This window comes from Urocampus carinirostris, chromosome 11 (genome assembly GCF_059441175.1).
Source record: "Urocampus carinirostris isolate Australia breed hairy pipefish chromosome 11, RoL_Ucar_1.0, whole genome shotgun sequence".
Taxonomy (NCBI): Eukaryota; Metazoa; Chordata; class Actinopteri; order Syngnathiformes; family Syngnathidae; genus Urocampus; species Urocampus carinirostris.
Window position 1 is genome coordinate 11,038,748 of NC_142359.1, and position 27,798 is coordinate 11,066,545.

Below are 27,798 nucleotides of genomic sequence, written 5' to 3' on the forward strand. Positions count from 1 at the left end.
GGAGGCCGCAAATTAATAAATAAGTCAGAGCCATGAAGGTCAGGCTCTCGGAGTGGGAGGATGAGTGTCAATGGCTACGAGCGATGCTCCACCTCCTTCCTCCTGGTTGCCATGGTTACCTGGCCTGTTGTAGCCCAGGGAGCTTACAAACAGGTCATTATTAGATTTCGCTAAATGAAAGGAAGAGGCACGGGAAGATGGGACGGAAGGCCTCTGCAAAGCCTTCAGTGAAGATTTATGACTTAATCCACTCCTAAATACCAATGCTATCATGTTGCATTTATCTCAAATGTAGGACTTTGCCCCTCGCAATACCATACCTGTGTTACAAAGGAACATGTTCATGGAACGCAATTACTTTTCTTGGTAACGAGTACTGTAACACGTTATTATCTCGTTCATATATTAATATAGATGGATAGATACTTTATTCATCCCTGTAGGGAAATTCACACTTCCAGCAGTATCCTTTTGTTGTTTATTAACAGATTAACAGGATGGCCTCGGGGTGCTGTGTTGTAGTTTAGCAACAGCGGAGTGGATGACGTCACACGCTAGGCCAAAAGTTTGACGTCCCTGCAGCAGATGGAAATCTTTCTGCCCCGGGTTACACTACCTCGTGTTCATGTAGGTAGCGAGTTCACCTCCTCTCCGCTTCACGCAGGCTTTTGTGTCTCTGTCAGCGCTAACGGGTAGCTCCACGTAAGCGTCCGGGATGCTCAACGTGAGCCACGTTTCTGTAAAACACAGCAAACTGCACTCCCTGTACGCTTTGACGTTTTTCACCAGCAGTCAGTTCGTCGGTCTTATTTGGTAGAGAGTTCACATTTACCATGATTACGGATGGTACCGAAGGCTTATAACGCCGCTAGCCGCTTAGCCTTCACCTTAGCTCCGGCTCTGCATCAATGATAGGGCCCCCTCATCACGCCGGCATGAGAAATCTTCAGGGCAAGGAGTTGATTTCTCGAATAAACACATTTTTGTGCGTTAAAACCCAAAACGATAGGATAGAAAGTAATCCAAAGTGTAGTTATCCAATTGGACGAAAAACACCAAAGAGAGAAGCAGACACTTAAAACAATAAATCACAAAAAGAGCGAAATAACACGGAGCTGCCGGAAAGGCTGCCGCTCGCGGTGGCGCCTATGATGTCATATATTATGTAATATATTAAAGGGTTTTGCGCTGCTCATTGATATGTATAGTACGTAGCCTCTGGAAATGAAATTAGTATGATGAATCACCACTAGATGGCAGCAGTGGCTTTAATCAGATCTTTGTCCACACATCGAGGAAGCCCAGTGTTGCTACCTATATTCGGCGAAGGAGTGTGTGTAAGTGACCGAATAAGCCGAGTAGGCGTAGTGATCGTCATGGTGACCGAAATCGAGTGATTAGTACACCACTACCATCCAGCACTGAAAAGTTCTTGTAAAGTTCATGCATCATATCAGAGTTCTTACAATAAAATGTTATTTTGCAAGCAAGTGTCTTTGTGTTTATGGAAAGCATTGTTTAGATATTGAAGGTATCACAATAGAAAAGGAGCACAAAAGGAGTACAAAAGAGAAAGTTCTGCTTGAAATGCATCCTTTCACAAAAACAGGCGTTTGTTTGTAGATGGGATCAGCAATTTCAATTTAATATATCGTGTAGGTGAGATGGGCAAATAAGTCCAAAGGCAGTGTCTGAAATAACGTCTGAAATTTTTTACGTTGGGCGTAAAACTTACAAAACGTCTCTGCCCGGGTGGCCGACAACTTTTAAAAAAAACAAAAAACTAAAAGTATACATATATATTTTTTTTTCAAATCCAACGTTTGCTGTATTCCCATTTCGAAATCTTCGTTTAGTTTGAAAATTTCGGAATTTCATTTGGCAATTTGCATACTCGGCAGCCAATCAGAAGCCTGCATCGAATAACTTCGTGCATTTGCATTTTATTTTTCAAAGTAGACGCACGGAGAACACAAGAAAATGAATAAGTGTTTAGGAATCAAGCAAAAACCTCAGCCCCAGAAGAAATTTTCAAAAGAAGCTAAAAAAATGTATGACGCTACAAAACGTAAACGTATATTAAAAGCATCATGGAATGAGGAGTTCCAGTCTTATTCGTCGTCTTATTGTGTTTCAAGTTGTGAAAAATGGGGCAGACAACATTATACCTGGTGTCCGGTAACTTTTTGTCATGGGTTTCATACAGTGCTAAAGGATTTACAGAAAAGTGTACATTAGGAGTATACAGTTGCATCAATATGTGCACCTCAACAGAAATATTCAGTAGATCCTTTTTTTCAGAAATAACAAGCTCTAAAGGCTTCCTATAGCTTCCAATGAGGGTCTGAATTCTGGTTGGCGGTATTTTGGCCATTTGTTTTTACAATCTCCAGTTGTAACAAACTTAGGATTGTTACTGTTGTTTACTAATACAGTGGAACCTCGGTTTTCGAACGCCTCTCAGTTCGAACAAATCGGTTCTCGACCAAAAATTTCGAGAAATTCTTGCTTCGCTTTTCGTTCAAAAAATCGGAGTTCGAACGCCGGTACGCTAGGGGCGATGCTGAGCGGCGTACGGGTGTAGATTGGCCCCACCCCTCGTGAAGAACTGTTGTCACATGAGCGCGCACTCCTTCTTGCTTTCGTTTTTAATATCGGTGATTGGAGTGTTTTAACCCCTAATTATGCCTCGGAAGAAGGTCGGTGCAAGCAGCAAAGTTGCTACAGGTGAAAAAAGAAGAGTAGTGCGTACAACTATTGCATTTAAGAAAGAAATAATAGCAAAATATGAAGAAGATGTGCGAGTTTCCCTTCTTTCGAGGGAATAGAGCATGGCTTCTGCAGACCACCACAAAGGTAAGAAATCCTATTCATAAATATTTTCTTTATCCTTTAACCGCTCACCACTTGTTGTGGAGACCCGGGTGCTAAATGACGTGTAAACGACCTGATTTTTTTTATCTTTACACGTTCATGTTAGCGTAATCTTTCGTATGGAAGATTACGCTAAAGCGAACGGACGATTCGCCTGGGTTAGCTTCATGTTTACGTTCGTGGTAAACATTGAGGGTGTTGGAACGGATTAAAACGACATTACATTACTTTTAATGGGAAAAACGATTTTCGGTGATCGACCAAATCGGTTTTCGAACAGGGTTCTGGAACGGATTATGGTCGAGAACCGAGGTTCCACTGTATGCTAATAGCTAAAAACATGATTTATTTTCGAATGGAAGATGAGAGTTCAAGCTTTCTTCCGATATGTTAGAGATAGATAGATAGATAGATAGATGAATAGATAGAAACCTTTTTGTCTTTTTTATTCTGTGTACAGCAACCTTGTGAGTCCTGAAAAGCGCTTCAAATGAAACCGATTGCTATTATTATTATGGTGTTAATTGGCAAAGTCACTTCCGGTTTATCCGTTTGGCGGGAAATGTTTGAAAGAAACGCGGAAGTGGCGTTGATTTTAAAGAGCAAATGTCTACTACAGGCAAATGTCTTAAGTTTTACTTTCGCTTTTGTGACTTTTACGACGCAGAGAAGGAGAAAAAGTTGGACTTCGAGGTTCTAAAACTGAGCGACGTCATACATACGCGTTACCTTCTGGTTATGTCGACGGCCAACGAATGCCTTTAATGCGTTTTCGCGTATAAAATAATACTAGTGCTAGCATGATTTAGTAGCATGAGCTACACTGTCGCAAACATGAGAGCGAGCGAGGAGGAGATTCAGATGGACAACTACTTGGCCTCCGTTGGACTGCATCGGAAACGGGTCGCCAAAGATGGATCCTGCTTGTTTCGTGTTGTGGCCGAACAGGTATTAAAAATGTTATTCACAAAATATATACATATTTATATTTGTTGTGCAGTCGGTGTGACGTCACTCAGGTAGGGGTCTTCTTCAAACCAATATCACTATCTCAGAAAACTTTGATAAAGTTCTTCTTCAATGCAATTAAAAAACAAAAATGTTTCACGTTCAAGATTAGTTACAAATCAACTGGAATATTACAACTCTTTTATTTTAATCCTCTGGTGTTAGGGTCGCCACGGACCCCCTTTAGGTTTAAATGCATTTAAAAAAAAAAATAGCAATGGTACCTGAAACCATTTTGGGTGGCATTTCCCCTTTTTGGCAAGGTGATTTGCACATTAAAAGATTAAGACTTGGTCCAAATGGAATCCAAAATACTGACATGAAGGTAAAACGGCACAAATGGGAAATTTACAAATATTGAATCGTCTAGATATACTGTGAATTGTTTGGAAAAGATGAACCTCATTATGCAAATAATCCAAGGAGAAAACAAAAGAAAACTGGAGACTGGGAGTTCAAAGGAATGTTTTTAGTCAGCCTCTTGTTCTTTTTTTCTGAGAAAATGCTGAGTCAACCGAACCAACATTGTTGAGTCGGCTTGTTTGGGCATTTCTCACCTCTAGGGTAACCTACTACTGATAGATGGTGGTCATATCTAAACTCCTCCTTTTTTGGGTGGACAGATAGTCAAACAGATATATATATATATATATCTATATGTATGTACAGGGTTGGGAGCAGTGTTCCCTCTAAGCTGCGCAATTGCGCACTGCTCTCACATTCTCGGCGCACAAGAAAATCTAGCCAGGGCTCAAAATTACTAATTAAGAAGCAACTTAAGTCATAGTTACAGTGCATGAAGGTAAAAATACACGGGTTCCCCTGACGTTGTGTCCTAAATGCGGTATTTTGAAGTCGAGTCGAAGTGGAACGAAGTTGAGTAAAGTTAGCTCGGCTCACTTAAAGGAACCGGCTCTTTCGGGTCCTAAACGGCTCTTCAGGTTGTTTTTGCTTCTTTAATCCCAACATGACCAAATATTATGTAAAATTATGCACAAAATGACTTAAAGGAAGGGGGGAATAGAACAAAAAAGAAAAAATATCAAAATGAAAAAGTAGTGAAAAGCTGAGAAAAAAGAAACAAAAGGTAGAGAAAAAAGAAGGAAAATTTTAGGGAAAAAAAGCCAGAAAAGAAAGAAATGTAGGGAAAAAGTAAATAGAGAACACAAAGAATAAAGTAATAGCTCGAAAAAAATAAACACAATGAAATTTTTTTTAAGGAATTTTAAAAAAGTACAAAAAAAACAAGAAAAAAAAGAAGAAAATGTTTGTGTTTCATTCAAATAATTTCCAATTATATCAAGTGAATCTTGTTGCCAACATTGTACTTCCACTAAAAATGTGATTAAGTACAGTTCCGTATCTTACAAGCGACTAAATAAGCCCCCAAAAATGTTAATATTATGCGACAAAATATATCGGGAAATAAAAAGAAATGGATATCTTGTGAAAGAACTGTAAGAACAAACGACGTTTGTAGGCCGTACAACCTTTGCAATGTACATGAGTCAATTCATTCAAAAGAGAAAAATAATTTTGCATTGCCGGAAACTCAGCAAAATTTAAGTTGATTTAAAGTTATGGACATGTTTGATAATGATTTAGTTGCCGCACTTGGGATTATGGTTGCTCACTGTTGTTTCAAGCGTTGCTCACCGACTTTATGTGAACGTTCAGACCTGTGGAAAATTAGAGGGAACATTGGTTGGGAGGGTAAATACCTGTTGAAAAAAGGTAATCGGTAACATAATCTGAATACTACTATATTGAAGTAATGTAACTTACATAGTTTTGATTACTTTTGGAATACTCCAATGCCGAATATGCAAATAAAAGACAAACTAAACAATATATTTGAGATTACTGAATTTTCATCCATCCATCCATTGTCTTTAGCTTATTCAGGGTCGGGTCACTGGGGCAGGAGCCTCGGCAGGGAATTAGGAGACATCCTTATCAGATGCCCGAGCCACCTCTGGTGACTCCTCTCAATGATTTGTTGAATAAAAAGCTTTATTTAGGTATATGAAAATACCAATGGGTTATAACTTGTCTTTTTTATGTGTTACATCTTCTACCAGATCTAGTTTTTCACTAAATATTTAGCACAGGTTTACAGTTGCACGACTACAACAAACAGTGACACCTAGTGGTCAAATAATACAACTTTAAAAGTGGTGTAGGTAGAGCGCTCGTCTTGGGATCAAGAGGTCGCAAAATTCGAAAATCGATTCCCGGCTCCTCCGTGTTATATGTCAAAGGGTCCTTGGGCAAGACACTGAATCCCTAATGCCCCCAATAAGCAGGTAGACGCCTTGCATGGCTGACTCCCTATTGGTGTGTGAGTGTGTGTGTGAATGGGTAAGTGTGAAGCACATTGTAAAGCGCATTGGGAGGTCTTCATTGACTTGTAAAGCTCCGTATAAATGTAGACCATTTAGAGACATTGAAAATGGCCGTTGTTTACACTTACATTGGAATATGTATGCTTGTCTAGGTTCTTCGTTCCCAAAGTTTTCACAACCAAGTTCGGACCCTGTGTGTTCACTTCCTGAGGCAACACAGAGATTTATATGAAGCAGTAAGTTATTTTTAAAATCCCTGAAAAATGAAATTACTGTGAAAGTACTGTGTGTGAGTTTGTTCATAGTATTCTGTGTGGGTTTAATTAATTCTCAAAATTTGTTAATTGTGCAAAGGTTTGGGCACCCTGCACACACAACTCAAAACTACCTTTTGAAACCAAGTAGAAATTTTGCTAAAGTAGACACGCTTCATAATGAGTAGTTGGTTGGCAATAATTCACCCTCACCAACAAATGGGGCTATGTCAAGGGTTTAGTTGCATTTTGTGTTCTGGCCTTGTTTCGTATGAATTGTTGGTGCAACTTCCCATGTTCCTGAGTCTCATGAAGCTTGTTAATAAATGTAAACCACATAAAAGTGCTCATCTTGGGATCAAGAGGTTGCATGTTCGATTCCCGGCTCCGCCGTGTTATATGTCGAAGTGTCCTTGGGCAAGACACACTAATGCCCCCGGTAGCAGGTAGTTGCCTTGCATGGCTGACGCTGCTATAGGTTAATTAGTGTGTAAAAAGGAAAAGTGTGAAGCACATTGTAAAGCGCTTTGGGAGGTCTTCATTGACTTGAAAAGCGCTATACACAGTAGCTTGCGAAATTATTTGGGCCCCCTTGAACTTTGTGACCTTTAGCCACATTTCAGACTTCAAACATCAAGATATAAAATTGTAATTTCTTGTGAAGCATCAACAATAAGTGGGACACAATCATGAAGTAGAACACACTGTATTGAATATTTTAAACTTTTTTAACAAATAAAAAACGAAAAAGTGGGTGTGCAAAAATATTTAGCCCCTTTACTTTCATGCAGCAAACTCTCAAGAAGTTCAGTGAGGATCTCTGAATGATTCAATGTTGGGGTTTTGGGGTTTTTAAGGGTTATTGTTCTATCTTCGTTATTCATTATCCATTATCCGTTATCGGTCAGTTCATAATACGCTACAAAGCCTAGGAGCCGGGACACTTACTCTCAGCCAAAAGGCCAAGCTAAGGTCCTAGCCCTTGATCTAAATGACTAACGATGATAATAGTTTCACAAGCCACTGTAAATGTAGACCATTACATTTACATTTACAAAACACCTTTTAAACTATTGGCACCACAAAACACGCTCCAAATCATTGTTAATTCCAGACTCTGGCAGATGCTAAAATAAGAAAAAATAAGATATTTGAATGTTAACATTTTTGAGGCCTGCTTTTAAGGCGTTGATGCTGGAACCTGTGTTTGTTTGTGTGTAGTTTATCGAAGGCGATTTTGAAGACTACCTGCAGCGGCTTCAGGACCCACAGGTGAGACCATCATCGTACTTGTTACATACAGTGCCTAGCGAAAGTATTGCCCCCCCAAACACATTTTAGTCATATTTCCACATTTCAGGCTTCAAAGTTAAAGCTTTAAAAACTGAAAGTAGTATCAACAACATGTGAGACACCATCCTGAAGTGGAACCATATTTTTTCAACTTTTTATATTGTATTTACTTGTGACCCATAAAACAAATGACCCTGAAAACAACATCCCCGTGTCAAACATAGTGTTGGAAACATCGTGCTCTGGGGTTGTTTTTTTTCTGCAGGGACTAGGAAGATGGTTAGAGTTGGTGGGAGGATGGGTGGAGCCAAGTACAGGGTGATTCAGGCAGAAAGTCTTTTGTAGTCCGCAAGAGACCTGAGAATGGGGCACAGGTTCGCCTTCCAACAGGACATTGACCTTAAACACTAAGCAAAATCTGCAATGGAATTGTTTAAAATGAGAATATAAAGGTGTTAGAAGAACCAACCAAGCAAGTCAATCCTATAAAGCATTTGTGGAGAAATCCGAAAAATGCTGTGCACAATCGATCACCATCAAACCTTAAGGAACTTGGGCTGTTTTGTAAGCAAGGATGGTAATATTACAAGATGTGTGAAAAAACTATGGCTGTGATATCAGTGAACAGGTTGTTCAAAGTATTTACTCAATATTTGTGCAAGCAATTTATTCAATGTTTTTATTTCTAGCGCAATATAAAATGTCTTAAATCTGGTTTCTTTACAAGATCGTGTCTTGTTGTTTATTCTTAGAAATATTTGGAGTTCTTTTTTCCTTATAAGATTGAAGCCTGATATATGGCAATATGTCAAAACGTTTTTTTAGGGAGGGGCAACATATTTGCATGGCACTGTAGCACTGAGCACCCTTTTTTGACTTTTTTTTGTTGTTTTGTTTTTTTGCAGCAGTGGGCAGGCGAAGTGGAGATGAATGCACTGTCGGTCATGTTCAAGTACGCAAACATTTGTAGGTTTTTTTTTCTCCAGTTTTGATCTTATTTAATGCGTTTTAAAAATGTTTGCGTCTATGTAAATAGGAGGGATTTTTTGATCTTCCAAGAACCTGGCAAACCCCCGGTGGATATCACAGGCAACAAGTTCAGGGAGAAGGTTAGCGGAGCACATGATTTTTGCATTTTACTCCTTAACGTTCATGTTAACACTTTCTGCTACACTCAATGTTATACCATGTACAGCACTGTCTCAGAAAATGAGATAATTATGATCATGATTTTTTTATATCCTGTTATGCAATTAAAAAAACAAGTTATTCTGGGTTTATTACAAATTAATTGAATTGCTCGAAGGTTTTTATTTGTATTTTTAGAGGCTGATGAGAATGGACGCCATTTTCACTTGCTGTGTGACTCTTTCCCTTCACTCTATGGTGTGATAGCTTTTACAGATTTAATTGTTGTTACAGAGTAAGGAGAATGATGGGAAAGGCAAAAAAACCTCAAACTGTGATGGACGCTTTTTAGTCCGTGTTCGAGTTTGTTGAGTTCCAAGTTTTTGTTTGGCCTTCCTCTGCCGTGTAAACCGTCACGAGGCCATCACCAACTGGGATTTCCTCAATTGTGGCGTTGTAGCATTTCTCACTTCCATCCAGGCACACCTACAACCATTGAGCAGCAATCAGCATGTGCATCCATTTCAAAAGGAAATACCTTTTGTTTTTGTTTGACAGCAGCAAAAAATTACTCAAATTGTGTCCAACACTGAGTTGTCTGAATATAGTCCTTTTGAGTTGGAATGTATCGCTGTACTCTTCTGTTTTCAGAAGCTAAAATTAACTTTATTTTTTCCAGGTCCAGCTGTCGTTTTTGAATGGGAATCACTACGACAGTGTTTATCCCATCAGCCATATTAAGAATACTGCGCTCTGCCAGTGTGAGTCTCTCATATCATCTATTTAACTAGCTGTTTGAAAAAGAATGTAATGATAAAGACTACTTTTTGTTTTTTTACAAACTATGCCCCACTGACCACTTTTAAGCAGACTCCATTAATACACAAAGCCTGCACGTAAAATAACTCGTTGATGTCAAATAGTGTGGAAAATACAGTAAAAGGGGCTGAAAAAAAACCTATTCCACACCGCAAACTGAAAGCCTAAGGCCAGGATGCCCTTCCCCGGGGCATTACTGTATTAAATATATTTGAATTAAATGCCTTTATTGTCATTATACACGTATAAGGAAATTGTGCCCAAGAAACATTTTGAATCCATTGTTGTCATCCTTTCGAAACATGGTAAAAAACATCTTATTAACAATTTAGTAAGAATCTTATTTTCTCATTTAATTTTTTTTATTAAAACTGATTTGTTTTTTGTAAAATGTAAAACGAACCTAAAAAGAATGACTTGGGTTTCTGTAAAAAAAACATTTATATTATAATAATATATATATAATATTTCATACTATATAACTTTAATGGGACAGCGTCTTGTTTAAGCACATCCTAGGGATAAAAAACAAAAACCTTAATTCATTAAAGTACTGATCTAAATAAGTTATTGTACTTGTATGAAGCTGCATTTTTTGAGTAATCGTAGGTTGAGAAATTAGTCTTTATTTTACACAACATGAGCCTCTCCCAAAGGATTCTGACGAAATTATCCTGCATCTAGCTGCTACTGGCGAAAAAAATGATAAAAAATTAGTGTGGTTTGGTCACTTAAGTTTCCATAGTGTGTATTATTTTAACACGTTTTTGGTTGCATGACACAATTCATTGACATTTAAAGTTCAAGTAATACTGCTCCTTAAACACACTATTAGGCTAAGTACTAGTAACTAGTAAGGTACTTGAATCTTACCAAGATGAGTCAAATTCCGTTCTCTTTAAATGTTCATGCATCACCAAGGTAATGCCATGATACGCTACGTCTGCTTTACAAATTCGCAAGTAGTTTTTTTTTTTTTTTTTTACCCGCCAAACAGGTTTTGGTACACTTACTTGATGTTGAAGCCATCCTTTCTGAATGTTACTCTCCGAGACACATGCTTTTGCGAATGAGTGACTCTCGATTATATTCATGTAAAGATGCTTCACACTGTTTGAAAAACGTGTCTGGTGACAATAGATGACAATGGAATACATTGACAACTATTTCTCCTAATGATTTTTGTCGACTTATCTTTGAAATCCTACTACTAAATTACATTAATTGTAGGGACAAAGACTGAACTACACAGGAATTTAACACATGACATGTTTGCTTGTACGTCAGCCATCTTGTACGAGCTTCTGTACGCCGACGTCTTCCAAGTAAACCGGCGTACGGTTGCTTCCTGCCGCTCGAGTTACCGAGCGTCCGAGTGTCTGAGTGACGACAACATGCCCATGTGCCTCAGCAGTGACGATTCCGACCCGGAAATGAGCAACTTGTTACGGGCCAACAGCAGTCGGACCAAGGTAATTGAAAGATGTTTGGGTTATTAGGGTGACCTTAAAATGCACTACTGTAAGTTGAAATCTATCTGCGGTAGAAAGCGTCTTCTGCTGCCTTCTGTGCCAGGCCGCAGTTGCTTTTGCCGGTCCTGAGCGTTTTGTCAGCATTATGAATGAATGAAAATTTTATTTCGAACATAAAAATAAAAACAGGACAAAAACAATGAGTCAACAACGAAATAATGTCCCACAAAATGTTCGAAAAGGGGTAGTCAGAAGCAGATGCTTATTTTTCCTACCCCTTTATCTTCCCTATTAAATACATTTTATAGATAGCTCCCTCTTGTGTACAATACAACAAAATCTCATGGATATACTTATTACATAGGTCAGATATCAATAATTATAAGTTACAATAATCACATATTTTATACACTAATCTTCGCAATACCCATCCCTCAACGTCATAATGCGCATAATGTCACTGCGGCACCAGTGATAATATCAATAAAAATAAACACAATATTTATAACAGTTCTGATGTGATAATAGCACAATAACAACAAGTTAGCCATGGTTTGAAGTGCAGTATTCCCAGTCTCCCTCATATCCCATTTTCTTCATCTCTGTATTTCGCCAGTAATGCTTTTTTGTATTTAAATTTGAACACATGGATATTTGGACATTGTTTGATTTCATTTTGCAAATTATTCCAAAGTCTGACTCCACACACAGACACACACATACTTCTCCTGGTGGTTCTCACCTTTGGGATTTTGAATTCACCACAGCCCCTCAAGTTATAATTTCCCTCCTTCCGAGTGAATAATCTTTGTATGTTTTCTGGCACTATGTTTTTGTTGACTTTAAATAACAGTTGTGAAGTGAAAAATTTTATTAAATCATCCAGTTTCAATAAATTGGACTGCATGAATAAAATATTGGTATGATCCCGATATCCTACCCTGTGTATGGTTCTTATTGCACGTTTTTGAAGGATAAAAAGGGGCTGTAGTGAACTTTTGTAATTATTTCCCCAGACTTCTGCACCATATGTTAAATATGGCAGAACGAGAGAACAATATAATAAATACAATGCATTATAATGTAAAATAACTTTGGTTTTATTAATTATTGAAATGCTTTTAGATACCTTTGTTTGTATGTGTCTGATGTGTGTTTTCCAACTTAGTTTATTGTCTATTATGACCCCTAAAAACTTAATTTCTGATACAATGTCTATTGTGACACCATCCATTTTTACTTCTAAATTTTGATTTGCCTTACGATTACCAAAGAATATTACTTTGGTTTTATTTAAATTTAAAGATAATTTATTTATATCCATCCATACTTTTAGGTTAATTAGTTCACGATTAATACAGGTTACCAAATCCATATAGTTATCATTTGAATAGAAAATGTTAGTGTCATCTGCAAATACTACTATTTTCAATAGTTTTGAAACATTAAAAATATCGTTAATATATAAATTAAATAGCTTTGGTCCCAGGATAGAACCCTGTGGTACTCCACAACAGATGTCCAAATATTCAGATGAAAACTCTCCCATTTTTACATATTGCTTCCTCCCCGTCAAATAACTTTGAATCCATTTCAAAGCCACTCCCCTGATGCCATATCTTTCCAGTTTTTTTAATAGTATATTATGATTAATGGTATCAAATGCTTTTTTTAAGTCAATAAATACCCCGACTGCGTATCTCTTCTTTTCTATACTGTGGGTGATTTCTTCTACTGCATCAATAATTGCCATTGTTGCTGATCTGTTTGCTCTAAAACCATATTGACTTTCATTAATCAATTTATGTTTATCTACAAATTGTTCCAGTCTATTATTGTAAAGTCTCTCTAATATTTTAGAGAACTGAGGAAGCAGAGATACCGGTTTATAGTTTGTAAAAATGTGCTTGTTCCCATTTTTGTATATTGGTATAACTTTTGCTATTTTCATTTGATTTGGAAATGTGCCTGTTAGAAATGATAGATTACAGATGTAGGTCAATGGTTTCACAATGCTGTTTATAATTTGCTTAATTAGTACCATATCGATGTCAAAACAATCCATAGACGTTTTGTTTTTACAGTTGTTAACCACGTCTAAGATTTCTGATTCCGTAACCCCAGATAAAAACATGGTCTTGGAGTTCATTTTTATTAGTGACTCAAATTGTTTACCACTGCACTCTGGGATATTTGCAGCGAGCTCTGGTCCAACATTTACAAAATAACTATTGAAATTCTCCACAACTTGATTTAAATTATAATTTTCACTGTTCTTATCAATAAAATAGTTTGGATATGCATTGCTTACATTCTTTCCTTTTATTATACTATTTAATATATCCCAAATACCTTTGATATTACTTTTGTTATGATGTAATAAATTGGTATAGTATAATTTCTTGCTTGCTCTTAATATTCCTGTCAATTTGTTTTTATACGTTTTATACCGGGTTTCGGCTTCCTTAGTTCTTAGTTTAATAAATTTTCTATATAAGTAGTTTTTTTTCTTACAAGCATTATGTAAACCCTTAGTTATCCATGGATGATTTACAGATTTATTCTTAATATTAATTTGTCTCATTGGGCAATTTTTGTTGTACTTGTTGGTGAATATTTCCAAAAATATGTCAAACGCACCATCCACATCATCTGTACCATATATAGCATTCCAGTTTTGTTTAACTAAGTCATTATACAGTGATATAATAGTCGCTTCAGTTCTAACTCGTTTGTAAACATAATCCTTAATTGATTCTTGTCTAGTAACCTTTTCATCATATACTGTAAATACTGGTAGGTGATCAGAAATATCACAAACCAGTAACCCGCTGACATTTGTAAATTCCATATTATTTGTAAATATATTGTCAATGAGTGTTGCACTGTGTGAAGTGAGTCTACTAGGCCTTAATATAGTTGGGTACAAACTCATACTGTACATCATATTAATATAGTCATCAATGTTTTTATGGTTGTTTGGATTCATTAGATCGATGTTGAAATCTCCACAAATGAATAGTGTTTTGGCGCTTATTGTTGAATATGTTTTTTCAGCCCAGTTTGTGAAGGTTTCCAGATTTGAGCCCGGTGTTCTATACACACAACTGACTATGATATTTTTCCTTTTTTCATTTATAATTTCTATTGTAATACATTCAAGTAAATCGTCAATGACAAATGACATGTTTTGTAATATTTTCGATTTTAATCTTTTGTGCACATATATAGCTACTCCACCTCCTATTTTGTTAGTTCTATTTACATAGTTCAGATTATAATTATTTAATTCAAAATTTACACCCCTTCCCTCACTGAACCACGTTTCAGAAACTGCAATAACACTAAACGGGTTCTCAAATTGTTGTAAGTACTCAGTGATGTCATCAAAATTTGTGTACATACTTCTACTGTTAAAGTGTATTATTGAGAATTTGTCTTCAGATTTAACAAAGGTATTGTATTCATTTCCAGTATAATATTTGCAATTGTCTGAGCTAGCTGATATGAATTTGTGGTCAGGATCGAAGTCATCTAATCTTGAATTATTGGAGTCAGTGTGATTAACAATGCTCAGTTCCGGTAAATCATGGCCTAATATTTTATGATGGATTTTTTTATTGTGATCTGTAATAAGGGTGTCCATATTGTCAGTCCAGGATGCCATTGTTACACTTCAGGCAAATCTGTCCAGCTCCTGCATTTCTCGAACCCATAATATTTTTGCTTGTTCCGGAGTGCCGTTTAACTTTATGTATACTCTGCAGTTTGAAGTCCATGTTCCTTGTATTTTGTTCGTTTTCCTCAAAAATCGAGCCTGTCTTGCAATGTCAGAGTTTTTTTTGCTTAAGTGTTCATTTAAATAAACATTAGTCCCTTTTAGTTTTTTTCCTTGCTTAAGGATTTCATGTTTCCGTTTTCTGTTAACAAACCTTACGATGGTCGCCTTGGGTCGGTTGTCACCTCTTGTTAATGGGTGGCATGCTTCTATGTCCTCAGCATTGATGGATATGCCTTTTTTACTCATAAAAGCAATGACCTGTTGCTCAGCTGAATCCTCATCAGCATCTGTTGCAATATTTGTATTTGCCACAGCCTTGGCATAGGTCCGAGGTTTGATGTCCAAACCGGTGATAATGATGTCATTTATCCTGGTATACTGTTCCAGATCTGCTACGCGTCCTTCTAGTGCAATAATCCTCTTTTCTTTCTCCATGTTTTCGTTTTTTAGGTCTTTGATTTCTGCCATTAAACTCAAAATTGTGTCTTGTTGTCTGGTGACGATATCCATTTTATCCATTAAAAAGCCGAGTGACTTTTTAATTTCCTCGAGTTCTTTATCTCTGCTCGGCATCTTGAAAATTTCACGTTCCTCTTACGGCACCGTCCGCTGGTCGCATCACCCAATCGCCCTCTGAGTCTCAAGTTGTTATTTTCGCCGGACTTAGTTTCCCCGACTGTTGGTCGCTATACAAGTAGCGCCGCCATGTTTGCCAGCGTCAACAATGGCCGGTCTTTAACGTTGTGGCGACACGCTTTTGGCGTTATGGCGACTCGCTTTTGACGAAGCACACTCAAACGAGCGAAGAGACGATTCGACGCCGCAGAGTCAACCAAAAGCCGAACGGTCGACGAGCAGGAAAGAAAGCGGCTGCGGGGAGTGAAGGCGAGTCACGTCCGAGCCGAAGCTAGCTTGACTGCCGCTTCCCCGCACGGAGCCGACGTCGCCGATACAATCTGAAACTTTCCAACAGTTCAAGCTGAAAAATCTCAGTCCAGAATTCATGAATTCTGGTATAGCTGGAATCTGAATCGCGACGACGTGGGAGACACAAAAATTGCCGCCACTCGATAACCCGGAAGCATTACGGGTTTTAGAAAAACTCTTTGCACGAACATAATTTAAATTTGGCAAGCTTTTGTTTGTACGTGTTAGTGGTGGGCCATGCGTTTCACATCTAGACTTTTAGTGGTTCTAAGTCGGCACCAATCCAACCCCTTAAAACTATTTTAGTGACTGTGAAATATTTACTGCAGCTACAGTTGCAACACAAAAAACATTTGATGAAGTTATCCTCATTGAATTGCACTATTATTAGGGATTTCTGTATAACCACATTTAATTCATCAAAAATCCTTTTTATTTGTGCACAAAATCCATCCTCCTTTTTTCCCTAAAGAAGAATGAAATCCTTGCGTTTCAGTTCAATCAAGATGTTCTTTTCCATCACCATTTAAGCTACTGCTGAAAGTAGAGCCTGTCTTGTCGTATTCCTGGCATAATTTTGTATTTGATTTAGGGCAGAAAATGTCTGTTCGAGATACGGGGATCATTTTTTTGCAGCTTTTTGTTGTGATATTCCTGCCCACTAGCCAATTGTTTGTAAAACTGGTGACGTTTTCCAAGGCCCGCTAGAAATTGGCTAAACCACCAGCTTTATTATCACTTATTAGTTATACCTCGGGGCCTGCAAAATTGATTCTGAAGGCCTCCATGTATATTGCTGGCCAACAAGTAATGACTGATATGTGATTAGTTAAATGCTTGAATGTGGAGGCAAATATCTGAAACTAGCGCAACCAGGGGAAGAGCAATAAAACGAAGCCAACAGACAATTCGGAATTATTTACCGTAAATTCCGGACTATAGAGCGCACCTGATTATAAGCTGCACCCACCACATTTCAAGAGGATAACCGCTTTTGTACTTGCACTAGCCGCACCTGTATATAAGCCGCATGCGCCCACATTAAAACATGTAACACAATCACAAATTTAATCCAAACCCGACTTTGAGTCCCGCGATTGTAACCAAATATAAAGTACACAGTCCAAAAACCACAGCCGGCAAAACGAAACGGAAAATGATACCTGTACTTAAGATTTGATGCAGACCTGCAGAGTCCGGGTACCCGTTGAACGTAATCCAATCACCTTTACCCCACTTCCCGTCAGCCCGCGTTTGCTCCGCCTCTTAATTTGCAAAAATATCAGAATAAGGGTCTCAAATAAATATATTACAAAAATATACAGTTACAAATACATATTATACATGGTTACACATATTTACAAAGAAAGACGGTACACCGAGAGAGTTTTCAAAGCTTTGATAATAATATTATAACTTTCATCCCAAACCGTCCCTGTGAAGGGTAGCAAAACGCTACTTGGAACACGCTCGCAACACAGTAAACGAGTCTGTTAAAAAAAACATAACGTAAATGTAGAAACCACGGTAAACCGTCCTCATCTTCCTCCTTATAACTGAAGTCATCAATGTCGTCTTCCTTCAGTATGGGAAAGAGACTTTGTCATATAGACGTTGTCTCACGCTCCCTTATTCAAACATACGCTAGCAATACGCTCGCAAGGTAAAGTTTATGTGCAATAGCTCTGTTTCCTTCGTTATCAGACTGCTCGATTGCGTTTAGCTTGAAAGCTGCGTCATGTGCCTTTCTTTTTGCAATTTGCATGATGAGGATATGTCTACGGTAATTTAATTTGTGCACAAGCTAAGAAGTTGCAGTCTTCCTCGGCGCACATATTCCACCGGTCTAAATCTTACGTTTTGTACTCGAGTGCGGCTGGCGGCTGTTAGAAAAATTACATAAATTGGCCGCATCACTGAATAAGCCGCAGGGTTGAACGTTTGGGGAAAAAAGTAGCGGATTGTAGTCCGGAATTTACGGTAATCGATAGTCATAGACAAAATCTAACACCACGTGATACTGATATTTTTTAGGTCCAGATGGCCCACCACTGGTACTGTAGACCTATTGTACATGAAATATATTTTATTTTATTATAAATTGATATTTTCAATCCAAACCACAAGTTTTACTTAATATCAAGAACTTGATGCGAAAGAGCAAAGTTCAGTCTGATGTCAAGAAACCACGAGACCAAGGTGCGAACAGGGGTTGGGGAAATTTTCAAAAAAGGCTGTTAAAAACAGGATAAGGTGCGAACTGAAACTTTGAGAATTGCCTGATAACACAATAATGTGTGAACCGTGGCAGGCAGAGGGCTGAGGTTGGGGTTTCTTGTTGACCTATGCAATGCCTCAAAAAAGTATAAAAATCTTGCTTCAAAATGTCATAGAGAGACTATTACTAAGATTGTCCCATTGAAGACTTATATTGAGGTGGTCTCCAGAATTTATTCTGCCAATAACTTCTTGAGAAGCAGTTCATCTCCAGCTTCTTAATTTTCCAACGTTCTCCTCACCTGAAATTCAACTAACACTGTAAGGACAAGATCAGAATCCATGATATTTCCTCAGTTCGTGTACAGATTCAACCGCAACCTTAATGAGGCACAAGTAGAGAAGAGGCAGGGCGACTTTTTAACCAATGCCGAACACAAAGTACGATGCAAATCAGTGAAGTAGTGAAAAGTAAATCGCGCTACAGCGATAGAACGCTGTATTGGTTTTCCTGTATAACCCAACATTTTGTGCATAGTACATGCATCTCACTGTGTTTTTTGTTTGATTCCAGGGGCGGGGCCGCAACGTAACCTTGCCAGAAAGTGTCCGACGTTCACTGAGCGAGAGTTTGTATCGAAACGTTGCATACGACATATGGCATAGGTTCAAGAAGGGTGCGCATTGTGCAAATGTGTTATCACTTTTAAAGATCATTCCCTCTCATCATTTATAAACATTTTTTTCAGAACAACTAAAGCAAGATTACTTTATGGCTGCGGAGATGCAGTACACTGTGGGCCAAAAGTGTCAGGTAAACCTTCGAAACCACGACTTGGTCAAACATACGTACTGAAATCCTTCAAAACGTCTGCTTTAGTAATGTGTTCAACTTCTGTAACGAGACTAGCACCATGACACTTAAAAATATACTGTATTTGATTTGCTTGATATCATTTAGATCAAGGGTGGGCAAACTACATCCAGTGGGCCACATGCAGCCCCTGATGCTTTTTCATCCAACACGCCAAATGAATATGTATAAAATAGTAAAAAAAAAAAAAAAAAAAAAAAGAGAGAAAGAACTACTTATAATAATGTGTTGATTTGGTGTCACTTTTGGCCCCAGTGTCCCCAACATTAAATAGCTCGCTACATTCTCCATTTGTTAATATTATCATGTTTTTATTTTATCAAGATAATAATCAAGTTTCCTAAAGTAAAAATTCTTAGCCCGCTGTATTTCTTTTTGCATTTTGAATGCATATTATCAAATATGGTGTTATAAAAAAACAACATAATTTATCACTTTACTTTAATTCTGAACATTTCATAACCAACTCAATTACAGGTTTTTTACTCTTAACATCTGCTTGTAAATGTCTACGTTTGTTTATCGATAAATGCATCTTATTGCTGCTATTCTGAATACATGTTTATTTTAGCCTGAATGTTCAGAAAATGAGGAAAAAGCTGAAAATAAGATATATGGGAAAAAAATGGATAGGTCAATATTATCTTTGTTCCTCACGTATAGCCGAGATATCAGATTCGAGACTGAATGCACAGATACAAAAACTAAATCAAAATTTCTTTCCTCCTGCCCCCTTTGGCAAAATTTTTAACCCGATATGCAACTCAGTTTGCCCACCACTGACCTAGATCTTGCTCTCCTGTTTAGACTAATTACTCGTTTAGAAAGATTTGAGATAGCTTGGTCTTAATTCAGACATGCACAATTCTAACATTCAGTTTTTTATCTGTGCCCATTATTGTTCGTGCCAACCAATACCGTAAATTGTCTTTTTAAATTGTTATGTTTCAATTATAAATCAGTTATCTACTGTAATCCCTCGTTTATTGCGGCTAATGAGGGGCAGAAACCTCCGTTCTCTGCCAAAATCCGGAAAATTGCCCATTTTTACCATGTGCTTTACTGGCCTTGCTTGCAGCAGTAGTTGACAGGGGCAAACGGATAGTGGCTGACACGGGTGCAGTTTATTTTAGACGGAAATACAGTCACTGGAAAAAGGGAAAAATAACGCCAGCCCTGACATGTGTGCACTCTACGGGTCTCCGCTTGTGGCAATATGTGATCAGGGATAATGGATTGTAGCTGTAAGAGTGCAGCTCACTTAGTGCACAGAAAAGTAGAAAAGGAGCCGCTAGGGCTAAAAACGCAGTCTGCAAGCTATATGTGATATGCACTATAGCGCCACTCACATTTTTAACATGGCGCTGCTGACCCCTGTTCACAGCGTTGGTCAACTGGTCTGTGAGGCTAATGGATTGTGGCCACCCCCATGTGGTGTTTATTTTAGGTGGATAGAACGGAAAAAGTCACCACGGATGACACATACTAGCTCCTTTAGCAATAATGGATCGCAGCCAGTACAGTGCAGTTCTTTTAGGCGGGCCACATCGGCACGCGTCAGCAGCCCGAACTGAAAAAAATAACCTGTGCCGGACCCTGCTATTGGCAACAGTCGACTGGGAATAATGGGTCGTGGACACGGCCGTGCATTTTATTTCAGGAATTGTAGGAATGACACACCTCCCAACAAAAGTTCCCGCCCTCTCCACAGCACTATGGGATTGGGGATAATGCATCCAGGGTGCAGCTCATTTTAAGCGGAAATATAGTATCTTCAAAAGAAGCTCTGCCAGACCAGACAAGTCTTTTCGCAGCAATGGTGGATGCAGAATATTTTTGACCTGCAGTGCACTCAGGCCGTTAATTAGTGAGGGATTTCGGTATTTCCTTTTAAAATGGATGCACATGCTGATTGCTGCTCAATGGTTGTAGGTGTGCCTGGATGGAAGTGAGAAATGCTACAACGCCACAATTGAGGAAATCCCGGTTGGTGATGGCCTCGTGACGGTTTACACGGCAGAGGAAGGCCAATTGTGAGTTGCCCATTCTGAGTACTAATTTCAGATTAACCTTTACCAAATTCACAAATTGTGCTTTTTTTTGTCACTTCGGGACACTGAGCAGTCGGTCCATTACTGTGTCTATGCAAGTTTTCAAAGTACTCGGTCAGGGGTAGCGAAACTATATGACCTGCCAAATGAATATAAAATTATAATATATACATCGTGGTGAATATAGTACTTCTAATAGATACCGATACAAATTTCTTGTAGTTTTGAAGCCATTTTTGTCCCTTAAAATATTTTTTTTCCTAGAAGAATGAATTTCATTCAAATAATATCCAAATAAAAACATTTTAAAAATTATCATTAATATTATTATTTTTAAAATTATATACACCATGCTACCTTTTGTTTTGGTGCCATTCTGCTCCCCTCTGAAGTATTTTTTTATGAAGCATTTATGTAATTAGAAATAACATAAACACAAAATTATTTTTTATTTTTTTTTAAATGAAAATTAATTACGCATTAATATGTACTCTGCTCCAGGCCATTGTTCAACTAGCTTCCAACATTTTTTTGTCCCGTAAATTTATTATTCATGAAGCATTCATGTCAATGTAAATTAAAAAAAAAACATCCAGCTTTATGTGTACTCTGCTCCAGGCGAATATTCAAATACCTGGCTACATCGGTCTGTACTTGTTATTTTTTTTTCCTCATTTATTTGTCTTGTTTATTAAATTTTCTTTCCCAAAAATGTTGAGCTTTTCCCATCTTAAATTTATCAATCCCTATGATCTTAGTTAATGCTTAATAAAGGTCATGAGGTATAACTTTAACTTGAAATGTTTCAAAATCCATGTATATTTATTCATTACATCACATGGGGGAATTTAGATTGGCCCACGTGAACTTTTGTAATGTATTGCAGAGGTATCCAATTGGAGACTTTGTATTGGCAGAACCTCCTGAATTATTTTTGCTCCCTTCCTTGCTCCGCCGCTTATTTTTTGGCCTGCAACTCAAATAGTATGCTCTCCTCTGTGCTTGATCCATCCGGTCACGTTATTGGAACTCAAATTGTGCCTGCATTGCGGGTTATGTAATTTAATTTGCTCCTTGTTAAGTTCTTATCCAAGAGCTTCATCATGGGGAACTTTTAAGGCAGCAGCTCTCTTTTTTTTCCTCTTTAAATGTCCATCTTGGGTGTTTTGTAGTGTAACTATTTTCCTTACAACAATTGATGTCACTGCAGACGCGTTCCTCTCTGGTGTTTGCGGCCTTCACAGAGCTCGAGATCTAATCACGCATCCCAACGCGAGAGGAAAGTCTTCAGCGGACATCCAGGTGGAGGCAGGTTTAAGAATGTTATAGAATGTGTCTTTCTCCACCTTTATGAAAAACAACATGTTTTGTATCCTAGAGGCGACTCGAGGCAGGGCAAAGCCAGGACCAAAGTCCTCCTTAGGTTCCAGAGTGAATGTTCCGGGCCCTGGCGGACGTGTAAACCAGAAGTCTGCAAAAGCACAGCACGAGGACCTTAGACGGTACAGGTAAGCGTAGTAATTGTTTTCCTTGGTTTTGTCAAAACCCGGTTCCGGTGGTGGTCGTCTTCAGGAGAAACGTGACTGAGGCAGAACATTTGGCCAAAGAGGAGCTGAGTAATGCGCCAAAGGCGGAGATTCATCTTCAGGATGAGCTCAGCTTCCCGCCTCTGAGGGTTAGGAAATTATACATCAGTGTTTTTTTTCCCCAGTAATTAATGATATGTGTCTTCTTCAGAATCTACTTGAAGATGTCAGGATGTCGGCTCCCTCTGCCGGGGAGGAACAGAACAACCCTGCTCTGTCTATTCAACACACTGAAGGATCCCCCTCATCTCCATCCATGGACTCCACAGTTCTAACCTCAAACATTACCCCCATTTTACCTGCAAGCATCACAGCTCCTACATTTATTGCACCCATCGCACCATCTCCAGTGGCCATGAGGGCATTTGTCCCCAATTTCTTCTCAAGTAGTCCTCCTGTGCACCTTTGCTCCTCGTCTTCATCGCCAGCGCCTCAATTTCCACAAGTCACTGGTGCCACACCAGTTTCAACTCAGAGTCCGTGTAAGATATGGTCCTTATTTGACATATCAGGATTTGCATGAAATGAATGAAATGATCTGCATTTATATAGCGCTTTTCAAGTCAATGACTTCCCAAAGCGCTTTACATTGTGCTTCACATTTCCCAATAGTGGCCGTGATCTGTGCAGCCATGTAAGGCGCTAACCTGCTTATTGGGGGTGTTGGGGTGTCAGTGTCTTACCCAAGGACACTTCGGCATGTAACACGGACAAGCCGGGATTCCAACTGGGATCCCTTAATCCTAAAACGATCGCTCTACCTCCTGAGCTACTGCCGCCCCAGATACTTTATTTTAGTTGTGTACAAATAGAATACTTTATTGTAATCTCTCACTACTCCAGGGTCTCAGTACATTGTGGGTTGAAATATATTCTGCGATCGGTTATCCCTGAAGTGTTTTGTTGGTCTTGGTGGCCCTTCTTTTGCTGTTCAGTCCACTAAAAATTGAATTGGACACATGCAGCCACAATCCATTATCTTCTTCCCGCTTAAAATAGCCTATTAACCCTCTATTGCAGAGATCAGGTGTAGATTTGTCATGCGTGGCGGTTCTCTTTTTCGAGGGTTTTTTCCGCCTAAAATAAACACTCGTCCGAAGCATTATCCTCAACTACATATTACTGCAAGCAGGGACCAATAGAGCGCACTTTTGTCGGGCCTAGTGCCTTTTTGGTGGTGGTGGTGTTGTTGATGTATTTCTACCTTAAATAAATATACCACCTCATCCATGGTCTACTGCTGAGAGTGAGGGCTGGCAAAGGGCAGGTTAAAAATGGGATGCTCGGTGGGGGGCTACTGATTTTTGCATAATGCAGAGGATCTGGTCCACTTTAACTGTGTTAAACAATGAATTACAGTACTCACATCTCTTTACAGACAAATGTTCAGATCCTGGAGATGCTGGGAGCGTGTCAGTGCTCCACAAGCATGGTGATGCAAACATGGACAGAATAAATACTCAAGACCTGAAGGAACAGGTGGTTGACATCAGGAGCAGCGTTTGGGATCCGCCTAACAGCCAGAATGATAAAGCCCGATCGGAGTCTACTTCCTTTCCCTCTAACCACACAACACTACAGAATCGTATTGAAAAATCGCCAGCTCAAAAAGACTTGCTTGGTCCAGCTTCCGGCCCCCCCCAATTGCTCGCTGGTCCTCCCTCCTCTCTTGAACACTCCCCTGCCCTACCCGGAGGCATCCTTGTGCACCACCTCTACCAGGACCCCTTGTATCCTGGCTTCCCTTTTGGAGAGAATGGCAATGTGCTCCCAACACCAGAATTTTCTCTCCGCAGTTCGGGAGAAGACCTCCCCCGAGGTGAGGAATCTCAAATAAAGCGTCAGGCCATCGAGTCCAGTCTGCTCATTTTCTTTTTTTTCAGATGTAAATATCCTGAGATTTTTCTTCAATTTGGGTGTGAAGGTGAGGCAGCAACATATTGCATGAACACCATTATAAAATCATGTTACGTAAACCTTTAGCTGTTATATTAAAATGGCACACAAAGTTAATCAATTTTATTAGTTAGTACGTGAGTACAAATAAGATATCACATGTCATTCAAGTAATATTTATATAGTCGATCTTTATAGTACTATAATCCCTCATTTTTTTGCAGATATGCGAAAATTCAGACGTCCTCCTCCCGATTTCTCAAACACGCTGTCAGCCCTGCTCGCAGCAATAATTGACCGGGATAATAGCTCAATGTCGCACGGGTGCTGTTCATTTTAGGTGGAAACGAGGAGCATGTCACAAATTTCCTCTCTGTCTTTGTCTCTCGCTCTCAACAATAGTCAACTGGTGATAATGGATCACAGCCAAAACAGTGCAATTCATTCTAGGCGGGCCAGAATGGCGTGTTGCTGAGGCCTGAACTGGAAAAAAAGTGCTGCTCTCAGCAATAGTCGATAAGGGATAATGGTTTGTGGCCACAACTCTGCATTTAATTTTAGGCAAGCAGGAATGGCACGCCTACCGACAAAGGTGCCTTCTGCTTACAGCAATATGGGATTGGGTGGAATGAAAAGTGCCCGCACGAGTGGACTCTATTTTAGAAGGAAAATACAGTAACAGCAAAAAGAGACCTGCCAGGCCCGACAAATGTTTTGGTGGACATCTCTGACAAAATGACTCTGCTGGCCCAGCTTGAAGCAACATGCAATCGGTGACAATGAAGAAAATGTTCGACCTGCGATGCACTGAGGCTGCAAATAGCGAGGGATTGCAATATACTTAACACTATAATGCACAAGGAATATTGCCAAACTATAATGGCACATCTATCTGATTTAAGGGTATATGACTTAACAGATTCTACTGCAGATAAGAGTCTAATACTCAGTCAAATTAGGAACCTTACCTAGTTTCAGATGATGCCGTAATAATATTTTTTATTACTTTTGGCCTGGGCAACCCAGATGTCGAAAATCTGACCTTTCTGTCAAAATGAATGAATACAAATGTTATTTTTTCCTTGTAGGCATACACTTGGCCCTTCTACATGCCCTACTTGTACCTGTTGCCACTCCAGCAAGCCCACATTATGCAACCCCGAGTCCAGGCAGCACCAATCCCCCACTGCCCTCCTGAGGGGACCATGCATTCTGCATGCGCCTCCACTGCACCCCCTGTGGCAGCAGGTGACTTTCCTGGCAATGTAGATGGGTGGCCTGCACTTCACAGGCCGGCATACCAAACATTGCCGTGGCAACAATATCTGGTGGTGGGATCTGGACCACAGCCTCCACAGAGTGCTGCAATGCCCACATACAAGCAGGACGCCCAAGTGCTCCACAGTGGCTTTCTGCAGGCTGATCCAGCAAAAACAACGTCAGCATATAATATGGGTAACAGCACATTCCACACCACTACTGCCACCCGCTGGCGACCGGTACCGGGTCGTTTGGTACCAGGTCACACGGAGAGTTAAAAAAAAATTGTTTCTTTTTCTGCTTATACCACTTTTACATGAGTTTGGGTGCACGTTAATCCGAGGTTTTATACTCGTCGATCACCAAAATTGAGCAGTGATTGATCAGTCGACAAATATTGGTGACCCCCATGCTTAATAGGATGCAAGGTGTATCGAACCCGGATCGCGGCGGTGAGAGTGGCAAATCCTAACCATCAGGCTACTAGGATTGTCGATGGCATGGGAAAAGACATTAGATTTGATCTCATCATCACACCATTGTTACTCACCGTGCCACGTAATGCAATTATAGGAAAGCGTTGTCCAAAAAAAGGTTGTAAAGCCTGGTGCCAAGAGTAAAAATATCGTGATGAGATCTAATGCCTTTTTCTATGTCATCCAGGTCCTCAGTGGTCTTGTGATTACACAGTGGATTTAAGGTGATTCTTTTTATGATCGTTACAATTATTGTTATCATTACTAATGTTTTTATTGAGCCAGGCCGCGAAAATATAGTCACATTGAACCGGTCCGAGGTACAGAAAAGGTTGCCTACCACTACTCTACAGGGTTTACAAAAATGTTAGCGGCACAGAAGTAACTTGAAAGAATTTTTACCCGACATAATACTGTAATACAACATTGAACATGGACCAATACCCTTTGCGATAAGTGTGAATCCGCAAAGTAGAGCCCACCTGTACCGTTTTTAACATGTTCTCTGCCAGCCCCTGCTTGCAGCAAGAGTGGATCTGGGATAATGAATCGCAGCCACACCGGTAGTTTATGTGTTAAGGTTTGTTGGGCCTTGTTTGTGTTTGTTCGCCCGTGTTGGTGCGATAGTGGGTTAGTTGGGGTGTGTTCGGGGGTCTGCCGGGTTGTGCGTAAGGGTTTGCTGGGATGTAATCATTTGGGTCGAATTCCAATTTGTTCCAATACAGAGTCGTTCGAATACCTACGCGTCACTGTAACAGAGTATCTTGACATTACTGTTGTGAAAACTACTATCCCTAATCTTTTCAAACCGCCCTGATCTGATTTGGCTTTCCCAACTGTCTGAAGGGACAAAGTATGTCTACTTGTGGGTAAAATTAATAAATTTATATTTATTTTTTAAGGGAAGAGCAGCACCGAAGAGTCCGACGAGTCGAACATTTCGAGGGCGGCACCGGGCAGAAACGGCGGAGGACGCCGACCCGACAGCTGCCGATGAAAACCCAGACGACAACCTGCGAACTACTCATGAACTTTATCCATTAAAGGTGTCTTAATGCAACATTTCTCTTCATGTGTGTCTTATCCTCCCAGGGATGGTGCTGGCTCTTTTGATCACCACGGAAGCACTTCTTGTCCGAAGTTTAATGGCAATTGTTAGGAATTTCAAGTCAGTCACTTTTCATTATTGTGTTTAATAGTGTACTTTTTTTGTGACATGCAGAATGTTTCGGGTCTGGTACAGCCAGGGATTTATTTATTCTATTTAATGTCTGACAATCTATTCTGGCCCGGTCGTGAGTCCAGACTAAAAATCTCAAAATGATCAAAACAGCTCAATTTTTCTTTACTTTTTTTTATGCCCAGCCTTTCGTCAGGTTTTATTTTGTGGGTGTAACATGCGCTATTATTTGAACAGAAGTTAAGCAGTTTTTATTACTACAGTAAAACTTAATACAGTGGTACCTCTAGTTACAAATGTTTCTATATACAAAAGTTTCAGGTTACAAAAGACGTAAATAGGCAAATATTGCCTCTA

The 27,798-nt window shown here is 39.2% G+C and overlaps 1 protein-coding gene and 1 long non-coding RNA gene across 5 annotated transcripts; one reads left to right on the top strand and one right to left on the bottom strand.

The window, feature by feature from the left end:
* Window positions 1-506: 506 nt before the first annotated feature.
* LOC148356394 (uncharacterized) lies at window positions 507-3,522 on the bottom strand. The gene is made up of 3 exons (XR_015851976.1): window positions 3,307-3,522; window positions 833-966; window positions 507-737 (listed from the first exon to the last, which is right to left on the bottom strand). It is a non-coding gene; the product is annotated as an uncharacterized LOC148356394 (long non-coding RNA).
* otud4 (OTU deubiquitinase 4) lies at window positions 3,432-27,321 on the top strand. Of its 4 annotated transcripts, none has more exons than XM_088346946.1 (18): window positions 3,433-3,822; window positions 6,380-6,463; window positions 7,703-7,753; window positions 8,680-8,726; window positions 8,811-8,883; window positions 9,582-9,663; window positions 11,009-11,193; window positions 18,693-18,795; window positions 18,868-18,932; window positions 20,925-21,025; window positions 22,254-22,351; window positions 22,422-22,551; window positions 22,616-22,718; window positions 22,781-23,111; window positions 24,008-24,448; window positions 24,513-24,553; window positions 25,614-25,980; window positions 27,164-27,321. In XM_088346946.1, exons 1-18 carry the CDS (start codon window positions 3,688-3,690, stop codon window positions 27,256-27,258), a joined length of 2,532 nt encoding a protein of 843 aa, XP_088203072.1. In that variant the 5' UTR covers window positions 3,433-3,687; the 3' UTR covers window positions 27,259-27,321. The 4 variants fall into 4 exon arrangements, with proteins under 4 accessions (XP_088203075.1, XP_088203072.1, XP_088203074.1 ...); XM_088346948.1 differs by having other exon boundaries at window positions 22,254-22,345; XM_088346947.1 differs by having other exon boundaries at window positions 8,683-8,726.
* The last annotated feature ends 477 nt before the right edge of the window (window positions 27,322-27,798 follow it).